This window comes from Saimiri boliviensis, chromosome 2 (assembly GCF_048565385.1).
Source record: "Saimiri boliviensis isolate mSaiBol1 chromosome 2, mSaiBol1.pri, whole genome shotgun sequence".
NCBI lineage: Eukaryota > Metazoa > Chordata > Mammalia > Primates > Cebidae > Saimiri > Saimiri boliviensis.
The window spans coordinates 187518417-187535904 of record NC_133450.1 but is presented as its reverse complement, the minus strand read 5'-3'; the positions used below and the strand labels follow the sequence as shown (position 1 = coordinate 187535904).

General features: G+C 38.8%; 1 protein-coding gene across 7 annotated transcripts in view; it reads right to left on the bottom strand.

The window, feature by feature from the left end:
• The window catches only part of LOC101029989 (phospholipid-transporting ATPase FetA-like), a 98836-nt gene that overhangs the window by 65904 nt on the left and 15444 nt on the right, over nucleotides 1-17488 (bottom strand). For 2 of the 7 annotated variants that reach the window (XM_074395022.1, XM_074395020.1), the window contains exon 1: nucleotides 764-3917. The exons of 4 other annotated variants lie outside the window; for them this stretch is intronic. In XM_074395022.1, the coding sequence (XP_074251123.1) occupies nucleotides 764-896 (133 nt within the window). In that variant the 5' untranslated portion in view covers nucleotides 897-3917. Of the gene's footprint in view, nucleotides 1-763; nucleotides 3918-17488 lie in introns of those variants that run through there. One more of the 7 variants, XM_074395025.1, reaches the window with a different exon arrangement.

The window sequence follows — 17488 nt, the reverse complement described above, 5'->3', positions numbered from 1 at the left end:
TTAAGACATGTTTTGTGGCCCAACGTATGATTTATCCTAGAGAACAGATTCATGTGTACTTGAAAAGAACAATGTATTGTGCTGTTTTGGGATGGAATGTTCTGTATATAGCTGTTAGGTCCATTTGGTCATAGTGTTATTCAAGTCCACTGTTTCCTCAATTTTCTTTCTGAATGATTCTATTGTTGAAAGTGGATTACTGAGGTTCTCTACTATTACTGTACTGCTGTCTATTTCTCCCTTCAGTTCTGTTAAGCTACGCCTTATATATTTAAGTGCTCTCTTGTTGGATGCATTTATATTCTCTGGTGTTATATACTATTGATGAATTGACCTCTTTATCATTACATGATGAACTTTCTGTCTTTTATGACAGGTTTGTCTGACACAAGTATAGCCACCCTTGCCCTCTTTTGGTTACCATTTGCACAGAATATCTTTTCCCATACCTTCACTTTCAGTCTATGTATGTCCTTAAAGCTAAAGTGACTCTCTTGTAGGTAGCATACTGTTAGATCTTCTATTCATTCAACCACTCTAGTCAGTCTTTTGATGGGACAATTCAATCTATTTACATTTAAAGTAATTATAGATAGGTAAGTATTCACTATTGCCATTTTGTTAATTGTTTTCTGAGTATTTTGTAGTTCTTTTATTCCTCTCTTGCTGTCTTCCTTTGTAATTTGATGACTTTTTGTAGTGATGTTTGATTCCTATCTTTCTCTTTTCTGTATCTACTAGAGGTTTTTTTCTTTGTAATTACCATTTGTACAAATTGTGACCAAGGTAAAACTGGGATGTCCCTGCGATCCAGGCAGCATTAGCCGTGGTGCCCTGCTGAGGGGCTGGCCGCCTGGGGGGCCTGAACACCACAGCCCTTCTTGGAAGAAAGGCATTTGTGTAGCAGGTTCCACACGAGTCACCTCTTTCTTCTTAACTGCCCCTGTCCGCAGCTTTGGAATAAACCATCCTGCAAGGTTAAAAAAAAAACAAAAACAACAACAAAAAAAACTGGGATGTTCAGCTAGGTTTACCCAAGAATTTCAGAGTAAGCAGATTTAGATTATACACAATAATTTGAATGGAGTTGATATTTTTGCAATATTAGTCTCCTATCTGGTAACATGCTATATTCCTGTGAGAGAGACAGAGAGACAGCTGTTGGTGTCCTCCTGGGAGGCCACTCCTTTATGCATGATGATCATGTCTATATAGTCAGCTTACCAGCAATACATAAACAAATGGCTATGAGTCTTCTCTGGACTATGCTTACAACCCAGCTATGCAGCTTGTGGTTTGTTTTACTAGAGTAGGACATTTCTTTCTTGTTATATTTTATACTTGTGATTATTAGGATGAATGGTCACTAGGATAATTACTAGCTGAATAATGATGGGAGAAGTTTTATACTTATGTGAGACGGCAATGATAGAATATTTTGTGGAGCTTTATTTTGATTCGTTAGTGGCTTATCTACAATTGTGTGATAAAAGAACTTCTGCTAATCATTGCAGCTTAGCGTCACCAAAGCAGTGGTATATACACAGCTCAGATAATTCAGTCACATCTAGGATTTAGAGCTGCTATATAGCCTATGCCTTTTTTGCAGGGACTTTCTTGGGGGGGCACAGATAGCTACTTGATCAAGGCAGGGCACCAGAGAAGTACTGGGATTTCTACTAGTGTTGAGATTCTCCAGTCCCTGAACAGGCTATGTTCATACTCAATGTATTAATTGATTGATGAATAAAATCAGTTTCTCCCATGCCATTTATCCCTTCAGACCAGTACAATCTCTCCATTTGTTTAAAAATATTATTTTATAACTCTTGATAAAGTTATAATATTTTCTTATTGGATTTCACATTTCTTATTAAATTGAATCGTAAATATCACTGATTATTTTTTAACCTAACAAGGTCTAACAGGCTCTGTCAGTAACTTATCTGGGTGCAAAAGGCCATTCTCTCACTAGTTCCGAGGGATGCCTGGAGTCCAGGCTCTACACAACAACTGAATACTGAACACATATCTCCCTCTTTGAGTTGAAGAGTAAAGTAAAGCAGTAGATCCCAAGGTTCAGAGCATGAGTTGCTGAAGACAGACTGAGACTCCCAAGTAGGGGCAAACTAGCCATCACCTTATTCTGGCTCTTTGATGACAAATCTGCCATGAAGAAAGAAGGAGAAAGGAAAGCGGGATTTTCTTTTTTTTTTTTTTTTTTTTTTTGAGATGGAGTTTCGCCCTTGTTACCCAGGCTGGAGTGCAATGGCGCGATCTCGGCTCACCGCAACCTCCGCCTCCTGGGCTCAGGCAATTCTCCTGCCTCAGCCTCCTGAGTAGCTGGGATTACAGGCACGCGCCACTATGCCCAGCTAATTTTTTGCACTTTTATTAGAGACGGGGTTTCACCATGTTGACCAGGATGGTCTCGATCTCTCGACGTCGTGATCCACCCGCCTCGGCCTCCCAAAGTGCTGGGATTACAGGCTTGAGCCACCGCGCCCGGCCGGAAAGCGGGATTTTCATCAGAAGAGGAACTGGGGGCTAGAAAGGCAGATTTCCTAAGAGGCCTATGATGAAAGAAAAGAAGGAATTATGAGAAAAGTGGTTAAAACATTACTTTGCACAACTAAGAGAATAAACTAAATGTCTGAGAGAGAGAGAAAAAAAAAAGGCAGGCTTTAAGGAAAGAAAGTAACTAGTCTTGTTTGAGATCTTGAAGGCAGGAAGAAAGTTTTCAGACTACATAATAAAGAGTAATTCAAGATTCCCTGGAACATATAAATACTGTGAAAGAAGACTGGGTGACTAAATGTTTTCCCCATTACTTGTTAATTCAAAGCTTATTCCTGTTTGGCTGAAACAAGAATGACAAATGTGAGTTATGGGTGAGAGGTTAGAATGACAGAAGATTGGGAATTAGTTGAGACAAGGAGAGTCTAGGAAATGGTCTAGTTGAAGAGGTCCTAGCTATGGCACTCAGGGGATAAACACCTACTTCTAGCCACTAGTGACTGTGGAAAATTCATTCTCCATTAGGAACTGAGGGTTGAGTCTACAGCCTATTCAGTGAAAAACTGTTTTCAAAGGACCTGTGCCAAAAGCTGGCCTGGGCATGGTTAAATAACTGAACTAAAAGGGTCAGATATCTTGGTGAAGTGAGACAGCCTGGTGTTATAAAATGTGCAGTAGACTTCAAGTTTAAAAATATAGCAAGCTCCCATAGTGGTTAAGAACACAGATAATTGAGTCAGGATGCCAGGGCTCAAATCTTCAGAGCCTGAGTTGGTGAAGACCGACTGAGACTCCAAAGTGGGGGCAGGATTAACCGTCACCTTGTTTTGGCTCTTTGATGGCAAGCCTGCCATGAAGACAGAAGGAAAAAGGAAAGTAGGATTTTCAACAGGAGGAGAAGAGGAAGTAGGGGCTAGAAAGCCAGATTTCTTAGCCTTGAGAAAGTAACTTAACCTCTCTGAGACTCATTTTATTTATCTGTAAGATGGAAATGATAATAATACCTACTCATAAGGTTACTGGGAGGATTAATTAGCTAAGGCATACAAAACATTTTAGAACAATTTCTAATAATTAAAAATGCTCAGGAAATTTTAGCTATTCAAGATTGGACTCTGTGACTAAGTTGTTAAGTGACATAGGGTAAGTCACTTTTCATTTCTTGGCTTTAGTTTCTTGATGAATAAAATAGGGTAGTAAAACCTACTGTATATGCTAATAGGGCTAAATGAGATGATAAATGTGAAGCACCTATCTGCTGCCTGACATATCAAAAGTACACATTTTCAATTTGAGAAAGCTGAACGAAAAATAAATAAATAAATGAAAAATAAAAACCACCCAAAAGTACATATTAGGCTGGGTGTAGTGGCTCATGCCTGTAATCCCAACACTTTGAGAGGCTGAGGTGCGAAGCTTACCCGAGGCCAGGAGTTCAAGATCAGCCTGGTCAACATAGCAAGATCCTGTCTTTACAAAAAAATATATTTTTTAATGTAGCTGGACATGGTGGTACACACCTGTAGTCCTAGCTACATGGGAGGCTGAGGTGGAAGAATTGCTTGAGCCCAGGAGTTGGAGGCTACAGTGAGCTTGATCATGCCACTATACTTCAGACTGAGAGAGGGAGACCCTGCCTCTAACAACAACAACAAAAAGTACACATTAAATGTTATATTTTGTTATTTATCTTATGATATGTCAAGGAGATTCCATATGCATCATTGATAGAGCTGTCTGTGCCCAAAATAGATTTTGAACTTTCAGCTATCTTCTTGGATGCACTAGGCTAATACAGGTAGTAGAGAAGAAGTGTACAAAAGCCATAGTCTAGTGAGGAGAATTCTCAGTCTACTTGGTAAAAAGGTAGTAAAAGTATCAAAATAGTAGAAGCCTCTGTTTAAGGATATAATGCTTAGAGTTTTGACTCAAATGCCAGGGTAAAAAACTTAGCTCTTATGCAATATATGTAATATAATCTCAGGTTTTAGGGGTTACAACTACAGAAGATTGGCGATTATTCTAGGCAAGGAAATGGCAGAAACTAAAATGGAAAATGAACTCTGTAAGATGGAACAAGAGAAAGTAGCACACTGTGTGACATGGTAAAAAGCCCCATAAACCTGCATACCTCAACCATACCTCAGCTTTCTGTTGAAACTGCTCTCTATAACCCAAATATGAATAAGTAATAAAGGACTGTAATCACCACCCTACCCAGACAATATGTAAACAAATGCTAATCTTAACTTTTGTGAACCACTTAAGCAACAATCAGAATGTCAAAAAGTCCCTGGTCCTTGGAATGTCCAGAGCCCCTCACCCTCATCTTCGCCCAGGAATCCACTGGAATGTCCGGAACCCCTCACCCTCATCTCTGCCCAGAAGGTGATTTACAGAATCCACAAGCCCTCAGAATGTCTGAAGCCCCTCACCCCCACCCCCGCCCCTCACTCTCACTCCCAAGGTGATTTTTAATGGCTATAAAAGGTCTTGACACCGTCCTTTCGGAGCTATGGGTTGGAGAGACGCAAGTCCTCTGTGGCCGCCGGCAATAAAGACCCTGCAATTTGGCATACTTTTGTCTTGGTGTTGACTTTTTATGCTCGCTCCACTACAACAAATGAAATGTAAGTAACCAGGAAAAGGAAGAGGGAGGCAGACAAGGAATGAAGACCAGTTAGTCAGGTGGCAACCAGGCTTAGGAGATTCTGAGCAAATATTTCCTTGCTCACAATGAGGAACTGATCACAAATGGGATTTCCCAGCTAATGAAAGAACAACGAGATGATCTTCTGGAGTACAACTCTCTAATAGATTAGTCAAGGCTTACTCTCCATATACTACTGTATTTACAGTTCCATTAAGCCCAAGTGCTGGCAAGGCAAATTTAACAATGACCCCTTGCTGTAATTCTAGATTAATAGGCCTAGGTGATTTCAGCCAAGTCATTTAATGGCTGTCATAGAAATGTTCTTTTCCTGTCTCTAAAAATAAGACAGCTGCAAGGGGACAGACAAATGGCTAATTTCAGGTCAGATTAGTTGGAGACTGATATGGCTTGGCTGTGACCCCACCCAAAATCTCACCTTAAATTGTAATCCCATAATCACCATGAGTCAAAGGTGGGACCAAGTAGAGGTAATTGGATCATGGGGGAGTTTCCCCTATGCTGTTCTCATAATAGCGAATGAGTCTCAGGAGATCTGATGGTTTTATAAGTCTCTGGCATTTCTCCTGCTTGCATCATTCTCTCTCCTGCTGCCTTGTGAAGGAAGAGGTGCCTTCTGCCATGATTGTTAAGTTTCCTGAGGCCTCCCCAGCCATGTGGAAACTGTGGTCAATTAAGCCTCTTTTCTTTATAAATTACTCCATCTTGGGTTTCCTTATAGTGGCATGAGAATGAACTAATACAGAGTCAATTTGCATTAAGAATACTGGAATTTCTCAGACAGATTCCAAATAATCACAATTTATCCTATGGTAGTCAAATAACAATCTAAAACATTATAGCTATCAGTAGATTTTAACTAACCGTATGGCTTAAAGTCTTTAGTACACAATAAAATTTATTTTTCATCTCTCCAGACTTCATTTCTGAGATAGCTGGAGCATAGCCACCAGATATTTTCATGTAAGGAATTGCAAAATGACTGGGCATGGTGGCTTATATCTGTAATCCCAGAATTTTGGGAGGCTGAAGTAGGAGGATAGCTTGATCCCTGGAGTTCAAGACCCAGCCTGGGCAAGACACCATCTCTAAAAAAAAATACACGGTAAGAAGAATAGTTAAATGATGTGGCAGAGAGTCATCATGGAAAAGGCCAGTATCCATTGCCCTGAAGAAGAAGCAGTAACAATTTGCTTTCTCACCACCATTTCATTACATGTTTCTGGTTCAGTCTACCCACAGCTACATCCCATGGTTTATATTTAACTTACTTACCATACTTACTTACAATACCAGCTTTTTCGCACTAAACAAAGAGCTCCTTATAGGTAGAGACCAGGAGATCAGCTTTTTTAGATGCCACATATGAGTGAGATCCTACAGTATTTGTCTTTCTGTGTCTGGTTTATTCACTTAACATAATGTTCCCCAGATTCATCCATGTTGTTGCAAATGACAGGATTTACCTCTTTTTTATGGCTGGATATTATGATGGTTACCGGGGGTGGGACAGTGATGAGGGAGGAGTTGGGGAAATGTTGATCAAAGGTTACAAATTTCAGTTAGGAAGAGTAAGTTCCAGAGATGTATTGTACAACATGGTGACTATAATAAATAACAATACATTGTATTCTTGAAAAACTCAAACAGTAGATTTTAAGTGCTCTCATCACCAAATGACAACTCTATGAGGTAATGTATATGTTAATAAGCTTGATTTAACCATTCTGGAAGGGATTGTGTGTGTATGTATTTCAAAACTTGTTGTACACAATAAGTATATACAATTGCATGTTAATTTTAAAAACCCATTAAAATATTTTTAGTTATAATTTTGAGGTACAAGTGGTTTTTGGTTACATGGATGCATTATATAGTGGTGAATTCTGAGATTTTGGTGCACTCATCACCGAAGCAATGTATACCATACCCAATACGTAGTTTTTTATCCCTCACTCCCTTCATGCCCTCCCCCTTCTGAGTCTCCAAAGTCCATTTTACCACTTTGTATGCCTTTGTGTACTCACAGCTTAGCTCTCACTTACAAATGAGAACATACAGTATTTAGTCTTCCATTCCTGAGTTACTTCACTTAGAATAATGACCTCCAGCTCCAACCACATTGCTGCAAAAGACATTATTTCATTCCTTTTTATGACTGAGTACTTTTCCATGATGTATATATACCACTTTTTCTTTATCCACTCATTGGTTGATGGGCAGTTAGGTTGGTTCTGTATCTTTGTAACTGTAAACTGTACTTCAATAAACATGTGTATACGTGTCTTTTTCATATAATTACTTCTTTCTTTTGAGTAGATATCCAGCAGTGGGACTGCTGAATCAAATGGTAGACCTATTTTTAGTTCGTTAAGCAATCTCCATACTGTTTTCCATAGAGACTGTACTAATTTACATTCCTACCAGCAGTGTATAAGCCAAATACTTCGAAGCACATCCTTCTCTCTTCACCATATCCATGCCAACATCTATTTTTTTTTACTATTCTTGTCGGAGCAAGATGTTATATCATTGTGGTTTTAATTTGCGTTTCCCTGATGATTAGTAATGTTGAGCATTTTTTTCATGTTTGTTGGACATTTGTGTATCTTCTGAGAAATGTCTTATCACGTCATTTGGTCACTTTTTGATGGGGTTACTAGTTTTCTTGCTGATCTGTTTGAGTTGCTTGTAGATTATGATACTAGTCCTCTGATGGATGCAGAGTTTACAAATATATCCCCCATTCTGTAGGTTATCTGTTTACTCTGTGATTATTTCTTTTGCTGTTCAGAAGCTTTTTAGTTTGATTAGGTCCCATTTATTTGTTTTTGTTGCATTTGCTTCTGGGGTTTTAGTCATGAATTCTTTGCCAAGGCCAATTGTCCAAGAGAGTTTTTCCAAGGTTATCTTCTAGAATTTTTATGGTTTCAGGTCTTAGATTTAAGTCTTGATCCATCTTGAGTTGATTTTTGTATATGGTAAGAGATTGAAATCTAGTTTCATTCTTCTACATGTGGCTAACCAGTTTCCCAGAACCATTTATTAAATAGGGTGTCCTTTCCACAATTTATGTTTTTGTATGTTTTGTCAAAGATCTGTTGGTTCTAAGTATTTGGATTTATTTCTGTGTTCTCTATTCTGATCCATTGGTCTATGTTCCTACTTTTATACCAGTACTATGCTGTTTTGTTAACTATAGCCCGGGAGTATAATTTGAAGTCTGGTAATGTGATGCCTCCAGGTTTGTCCTTTTTACTTAGGATTACTTTGGCTAGTCAGGATCTTTTTTGGTTCCATATAAATTATAGGATTGTTTTTCCTAATTTTGTGAAAAATTATGCTGGCATTTTGACAGGACTTTTCACAGTATTGATTCTTCCAATCCATGAGCATGGAGTGTGTTTCCATTTGTCTGTATCATTATGATTTCCTTCAGCATTGTTTTATAGTTCTCTTCGTAGAGATCTTTCACCTCCTTAGTTAAATATATTCCTAGATATTTTATATTTTTTGCAGCTGTTTTTAAAAGGGATTGAGTTCTTAATGTGATTCTTAGCTTGGTGGTTGTTAGTGTACAGCAGTGCTACTCACTTGCATACACTTATTTTGTAACCTGAGATTTTACAAAATTTGTTTATTAAATCTAGAAGTCTTCTGGAGGAGTCTTTAGGTCTTCTAGGTATATGACCATCTCACCAGTGAACAGATTGTTTGAGTTCCTCTTTTCCAACTTAGCTGCCCATTATTTCTTTCTCTTGCCTGATTGCTCTGGCTAGGACTTCCTAATGGACTAAAAAGAAATGGTGAAAGTGGGCATCTTTGTCTTGTTCCACTTCTCAGGAGGAATACTTTCAACTTTTCCCCATTCAGTATGATGCTGACTGTGTGTTTGCTATATATGGCTTTTATTATTTTGAGGCAAGTCTCCTTCTATAACTAGTTTGTTGAGAGTCTTTATCACAAAGTCATGCTAGCTTTTATCAAATGCTTTTTCTGCATCTACTGAGATAATCATATGTTTTTAATTCTGTTTATGTGATATGTCACAATTATTGACTTGCATATGTTAAACCACCCCTGCATCAATGGGATGAAACCCACTTGATTATGGTAGGTTTGATTAACCTGCTTGATCTTTTTGATGTGCTGTTTGATTTGGTTAGCTAGTATTTTATTGAGGATTTTTGCATCCATGTTTATCAGGGATATTGGTCTGTAGTTCCTTTTTTTTTAATGTCCTTTCCTGGTTTTGGTATCAGGGTGATACTGGCTTCATAAAATGTTTTAGGGAGGATTACCTCTTTCTCAATCTTTTGAAACACGTCATTAGAATTGGTACCAATTATTCTCTTAATGTCTGGGAGAATTCACATTAGAATCCATCTGGCCCTGGGCTTTTTTGTTGCTAGCAATTTTTTTTTATTACTCATTCAATCTTACTGTTTGTTATTGGTCTGTTCAGGGGACCTATTTCTTCCTGATTTAATCTAGGAGTTGTATGTTTCCAGGGATTTATCCATTTCCTCTAGGTTTTCTAGTTTGTGTGCAGAGAGGTGGTGTTAGTAGTCTCAAATGATCGTTTGTGTTTCTGTGGTGTCAATTGTAATTTCTCCAGTTTTATTTCTAATGAAGTTAATTTGAATTTTCTCTCTTCTTTTCTTGGTTAATCTAACAAATAGTATATAAATTTTGTTTATGTTTTCAGAGAACCAGCTTTTGGTTTAATTTATTTTTTGCATTTTTTGTTTCAATTTCATTTAGTTCTGCTTTGATCTTTATTCTTTCTTTTCTTCTGGTAGCTTTGGGTTTCGTTTGTTGTTTTTCTAGTTCCTTGAGGTATATTAGACTGTCAATTTGTGATCTTTCAGATTTTTTGATGTAGGTATTTAGCACTATAAACTTTCCTATTAGCACTTCTTTGCTGTTTCTCAGAGGTTTTAATAATCTGTGTCACTACTGTCATTCATTTAAAAGAATTTTTTAATTTCCATCTTGGTTTCATTGTTAATCCAAAAATCATTCAGGAGCAGATTGTTTAATTTCCATGTCTTTGTATGGTTTTGAGGGTTTCTTTTGGAGTTAATTTCTACTTTTATTCCACTGTGGTCTGAGATAATACTTGATATATAATTTTGATGTTTATAAATTTGTTAAGACTTGCTTTGTGGCCTATCACATGGTCTAGCTTGGAGAATGTTAAATGTATTGATGAGAAGAATGTATATTGTGCATATCTTTGGTAGAACGTTATGTAAATGTCTGTTAGGTCCATTTGTTCTAGAGTGTCATTTAAGTCTATTTTGTTGTTGTTGTTGTTGACTTTGTCTTGATGATCTATATAGAACTGTCAGTGTAATACTGAAGCTCCCCACTATTATTATGTTGCTACCCACCTCATTTCATAGGTCTAGCAGTAATTGTTTCATGAATCTGGGAGCTCCAGTGTTAGGCACATATAAATTTAGGATTGTAATACTTTCTTGTTGGATTGATCCTTTTATCACTGTATAACGGCCTTCTTTGTCTTTTTTTACCACTGTTGTCGCTTTAAGGTCTGTTTTATTTGATGTAAGAATAGCCACTTTTGCTTGCTTTTGGTTTCCATTTGCATGAAGTATCTTTTTCTACCACTTTACCTTAAGTTTATATAAATCCTTACATGTTAGGTGAATCTCTTACAGACAGCAGATACTTGGTTTGTGATTTTTTTCTCCATCCTGCCAATCTGTATAATTTAAGTGGGGCATTTAAGCAATTTATGTTTAACATTAAGATGTGAGATACTGTCCCATTCATCATGTTAACTGTTACCTAGATACTTTGTATTTTTCATTGTGTTATTGTTTCATAGGCCTTGTGAATTTTACCTTTGTAAGAGGTTCTATTTTGCTGCCTATCAAGCTTTTGTTTCAAGATTTAGAACTCCTTTTAGAATTTCTTGTAGGGCTGGTCTGACAGTGACAAACCCCTCAGCATTGTCTGAAAATGACTTTATTTCTCCTTCATTTAAGAAACATAGATACAAAATTCTTGGCTGACAGTTATTCTGTTTAAGGAGGCTAAAGATAGGACCCTAATCCCTCAGGCTTTAAGGTTTCTGCTGAGAAGTCTGCTGTTAGTCTGATGAGTTTTCCCTTACAGGTTAACTGATGCTTTTGTCTCACTGTTCTTACAATTCTTTCCTTCACATTGACTTTAGATAGCCTGATGATTATATGCCTTGGTGATGCCCTTTTTGCAAGGAATCTCCCAGGATTTCTTTGTGTTTCTTGTATTCGGATATCTAAATCTCTAGCAAGGTCAGAGAAGTTTTCCTCATTTATTCATTCAAATAAGTTTTCCAAACTTTTTGCTTTTACTTCTTCAGGAACATCAGTTATTCTTAGGTTTGGCCATTTTACATAATTCCATATTTTTGGAGACCCTGTTCATTTATTTTTATCATTTTTAATTTTTTTCAAGCTCTGAAATTCTTTCTTCTAGTTGTTCTTGTCTATTTGTAAGTCTTTCCACTGCATTTTGTAATTCCCTAAATGTGTCTTTTATTTCCAGAAGTTCTGATTAGCTGTTCTTCAAGATATCTATCTCGTTAGAAAATTTTTCATTTATATTCTGAATTTAAAAAAAAATTACTTTGTGTTGGCTTTCACCTTTCTCCAGTATCTCCTTGTACTCAAGGAAATAATCAAAGCTTAATAATCAACCATATGAATTCTTTATTTGGTATTGCAAAGATTTCATCTTGGCCAGGCTTGATGGCTCATGCCTGTAATCCTAGCACCTTGGGAGGCCAAGATGGGTGGATCACCTGAGGTCAAGAGTTCAAGACCACCTGGCCAACATGGTGAAACCTCACCTTTACTAAAAATACAAAAAAAAAAAAAAAAAAGACTTCATCTTTTTTTTCTTTTCTTAAATTTTGAGGTGGAGTCTTAACTCTGTTACCCAGGCTGGAGTGCAGTGGTATGATCTTGGCTCACTGCAACCTCCACCTCTAGGGTTCAAGAGATTCTCCTGTCTTAGCCTCCGAGAGTAGCTGTGACTACAGGTGCATGCCACCACACTCAGCTAAGTTTTGTATTTTTAGTAGAGATGGGGTTTTACCCTCTTGGCCAGGACGGTCTCCATCTCTTGACCTCATGATATGCCCACCTCAGCCTCCCAAAGTGCTGGGATTTCAGGCATGAGCCACCGTGCCCATCCAAGATTTCATCTTGGTTTGAATCCATTGCTGGAGAGCTAATGTGATCTTTAGGGGTGCTATAGAACCCTGTTTTGCTGTATTACCAGAATTATTTTTCTGGTTCCTTCTCTTTTGGTAGATCATTTCTTCTAGTTATTATAGCATTTATTTTCATTTTACTGTGTTTTTTAAAAAATTTTTTTACCCCCTTAAGGATTTGACTTAAATGTTTACTGCAGCGTAATTTGGCTCTTGGTGCTTTCAGGGGTGAAGATTCTAGGTAAGTTCCTTGGTTATTGGGAGTCTTTGTATGATGGCCTTCTCAGATGCTTGTTGTAGTAACAATGTACTCAGTGTGTGAACAAGTTCACTGCCTCACACGGGGTTGGAATGGCAGAGTTCTCTTGAAGCTTACTTATCTCATTCCCCTGTGGTATGTACCTTTTTGTTTACTTATTTTTCCCTAGTATTTTATTTACTGGGTTGAACAGCCTGAGCTTAAGGCCAGCAGGGGAGGTATCCCTGTATAGAAACCAGTGTGACTAAAGCAGGAGGGTAAATGCAATACCCAATGGTGGGCAGAGGTCCCAACCTTGTCAGAGGTGGCTGGGGGACCTCTCAGTGAGACACACTGAATGTCTTATCAGGGGGAAGGGTGGGAGCCACCTCAGCTCTCCTGCCAGGCCAGCAGGAAAGCTATCTACCTCCCAGACATACTCTTGACCGTGTTCCAGCTATTCAGATCAGACCTCTTTTCATCTGCAGGGATGTTGATGTTCCCAGTAAACAATTATGACTGTACTTATTGTGTAAGACTGAACCTGGAGGTGCTCCTTCTATGGGGATATAGTCGTCCTGAAGTGTTCCAGAAAGGCTATGCATAGATGTACTCACACCAAGCTCCCATAGGAGAAGCCCCAGCTGTGTCTGCAATGGTGGATGACAGGGAAAAAAAGTCCCCTTCTCTGAAATTATTCACAAGAAGCAGGGTTGGTGCCTGGCTGTTGGAGTAGAGCTGTAGACTTTCCCTGCTAAGCCCAGTACTGCAATGGTACCCCTACTGAAAGAAACTTCCAGTAGCAGAAAGAACTGGGACTCAGGTCCTGCCATCCAGAGTCTTTTGTCCCATGGAGTGTTCCCTCAATTTTGTATACTCCCCTTTCCCCTAGAAGCAGGAGTCCCTGAGAGCCAGACTACTATGAATTCTGTTGCTCTTCTGGGTCTAGCCAAATAGTGGGGCTGCCACACTCCAGGCTGGTACTAGGGAATGTCTGTAAGGGATCCGGTGATGTGACCTGCCCTCAAGTCTCCCAGAAGTAGGTATCAGCACTGGCTCTGATAGGGGTTGCAGAGCAGTGACACAGACTCTGTGAGATTCCTTAGTTATAGATGGCTTTTTCAAATGCCAGTGGTAGTAAGTAATGACCGGTTACATGAACAGACTCAGAACCTCCTGGTTGGCCAGGGTGGTGCGGGCAATGGTGATAGCTGAGGTCAGGCACAAGTTTTCTCCTTCCAGATAGAATAATAACAGTGTTATTCTATCTGGAGGTGCTGTAATGGACTGTGTTGGTTGGCCTTCAGCCAGGAGGTGGCACTAGGAAAAGAGCACCACCTGTGGTAGTAGGGGTGGGATTTATGCTTGCCTTATATTTCCCAGGAAGGAAGGAGTAGCAGGCGGCAGTAAGCCCCACCAAGCTCCCACTAACATGAGAAGACAGATCTGACACTCCCAGTGATGAACTAGCAGCAGCAAGCTAAGGTCCAGGCCATCTTGCTCAGAACTAAAAACTGCCCCAGGCCATAAGCCTTCCCTGCAGAGATACTATGTGAGGTAATGCATACGTTAATTAGCTTGATTTAACCATTCTAGAAGGTATATACATATTTCAAAACATCATGTTGTACACAATAAATACAATTTCATGTCAATTCTTTTTAAAAATTAGAGACAATGTTTTCTTTTTCTTTTTTCTTTTCTTTAAATCTCTGTAGCCTACTGCTTGGCTCAGCATTAGGCCCTGGAGTTAATAAAGATGTGTTGAATGAACAAGCACACAAGTGAAAAATGCTTAGAAACGTGTTCTGCTAAATTGGGGTCAGATTGCTGTCCAAACTCCTCCAGTAGAGGACAATCACCTTCTCCTTATGGGAAGATCTATATAACCACAGAACTGCTGGACTCAAAGAGGAACCTCAGCTAAGGCTAATGGTTTGTTGACCATTCTATGCAAAGGTCAGCAAACTAGAGGATATTCAGCATGGCTGAAGAGGGTGGATGGAGTGCAGTGTTAAGAAGAGTTTTGAGAGGAAGGTCACTAAAGTCTGGAATGTCATGAAAGGTACAGATCCTGAGCTACTATTGATCTCCTACACCTCTAATTCTGACCATCCCCCCTAAGGCTTCATTAATTCTTCTGACTTAAGCACAAACAAGTCTAAAATTGTTCAAAAGATAAGAGCCTAAAGAAATTCAAAATAATCATATAAGCAAAAAAAAAAATTCCAATTTATTAACAGAGGTCCATGAAGATTGGTTTGGTTGGCACAATTCAGGAAATGCCCAAAAACCAAAGGCCCTATTGCCTACTCCCGTTAGAGATATTTGGCTTCTCCTTTTGCTCTTTTTTTTTTTTTTTTTTTTTTGAGATGGAGTTTCACTCTTGTTGCCCAGGTTGTAGTGCAATGGTGCGATCTCAGCTCACCACAACCTCCACCTCCTGGGTTCAAGCTATTCTCTTGCCTCAGCCTGCTGAGTAGCTGGAATTATAGGCACGCACCACCATGCCTGGCTAATTTTTTTGTACTTTTAGTAGAGATGAGGTTTCTCCATGTTGGTCAGCCTGGTCTCAAACTTCCGACCTCGGGTGATCCACCCGCCTCGGCCTCCCAAAGTGTTGGGATTACAGGCGTGAGCCACTGCACCCGGCCGGCTTCTCCCCTTCTGTAGGGCAGAAACTGACAGGAACATCCAGGCAGATGGAAACTGGGAGCTGTGCTTTTCTACTCTGACAACATTTGGAATGTAGGACCAATGATTTTTCATCAATGCAGTAAAGGTGAAATCAGTCTTGTTTGACTGAACTGCTAGACATTACTTTCAGTGCTTCTCAATCATAAAACCTTCCCTGGGATAGGAGATGAGAGATTGGGAGTTACATGCAAAGCCAGCAGTTAGAAACAAAATGCTTTGGTGATGCTAAAAAAGCAATTTAACTCTAAGAGATTCAAACCTTATCCCCTTCTGTTTAGGGTTGCCAGATTTAGCAAATAAAACATTCAGATACAAGATTAGTATGTCCCAAGTATCAGATGGGACACACATACTAAAAAGTTATTTAATTGTTTATACAGTGGCATAATCTTGGCTCATTGCAAACTCTGCCTCCTGGGTTCAGGTGATTCTCCTGTCTCAGTTTCCCGAGTAGCTGGGATTACAGGAGCATGCCACCCACACCTGGTTAATTTTTCTATTTTTACTAGAGATGGAGTTTCACCATGTGAGCCAGGCTGGTCTCAAATTCCTGACCTCAAGTGATCTGCCCACTTCAGCCTCCCAAAGTGCTGGGATTACAGGCCTGAGCTGCCACATCTGGTTGCTGGGAACTTTTGATATCTGTCTTTTCTAAACAACTTTATGAGATAAAATTTATAAACCATACAGTTCACCTATTGAAAATGTAAAAGTTAGTGGTTTTTAGTATGTTCACAGAGTTGTACAATCTAAATGTCTATGTTTGTGTTTATTTAAATGCTCTTTTGTAGAGTATTCTGTTACTAAGACTCTGATTAACTTTCCACTCTACATGCCACAATATCTATGCCCTCTTCCTTCCTGCTAGTTCTTTTCCTTTTTTCCTTTTCTGCCTTTTCAGTTTCTCCAACTTACTTATTTTCCATTTGTGATTACATTTTTTCTCTTTATTAATTTAAAATATTACCCAAATTAATATAAAAATACATTTTCATGTAAAAAGATTCAAAAACCAAAATATATACAGAAAAAATTTAAAGTTTCCTTTCCTGTTCCTTCTACTCCATCTTTTCCTAAGGAAACCACTATTAATAGATTGGTATGTATCCTTTGGGTCCCTTTCATTTCAGGAGATTTATATACAAATAAATATGTATATATACACATCTCTGTATTTTTTTTTAATGAGATCCTACTAAATGTATTGCTCTGTAAGTTGGCTTTTTCTTTTTACACTATGTCATCTTCCCATGTAAATACATACAGATTTACTCCAACCTTTTGAATTACTACCTAGTATTTAGCTACCTCTCGATAATTGTTAATAATTTTTTTTTTTTTTGAGACGGAGTTTCACTCTTGTTACCCAGGCTGGAGTGCAATGGCACGATCTCGGCTCACTGCAACCTCCGCCTCCTGGGTTCAGGCAATTCTCCTGCCTCAGCCTCCTGAGTAGCTGGGATTACAGGCACGTGCCACCATGCCCAGCTAATGTTTTGTATTTTTAGTAGAGACGGGGTTTCACCATGTTGACCAGGATGGTCTCGATCTCTTGACCTCGTGATCCACCCACTTTGGACTCCCAAAGTGCTGGAATTACAGGCATGAGCCCCTGCGCCTGGCCTATTAATAATTTTTATTGTTGTCTTGTGGTGGTGGTGGTGGTGATGATGATAATATCTGCAAAAGTGTATGGATGGTAAAGGAAAGGGTAAGGAGAAATATAATAATGGGACAGTCTTACAAACTCTCCAGGACAGAAAGAACTCTGTAGGTACTATGCTAGGCAGACAATCTAGTAGAATCACACAACACAGATGTAAAACAGCAAAGCATGTTTTTTTTTTTTTTTTTTTTTTTTTGACTTAATAAGGGGATTTTATACTGGCGACAAGTGAGGAGGACATGGGGGATCGTTCCCAAAGGAGTGCCTCCATCGATCAAAGGGGAAAACAGGGCTTTTCTTGGGCTGTTGAGCTGAGTCACTGCAGTCCAGGTGGAGCAAGGTATTAATATCATATGTGCAGTCATTGATCATGCTTCTACACATGTCAAATGTATAGAAAATGGCAGGATGTAAATAAGACAGTAAATGAATTGTAGAGACTCAAGATAATTAAAATTATGTATCTGTACAAAA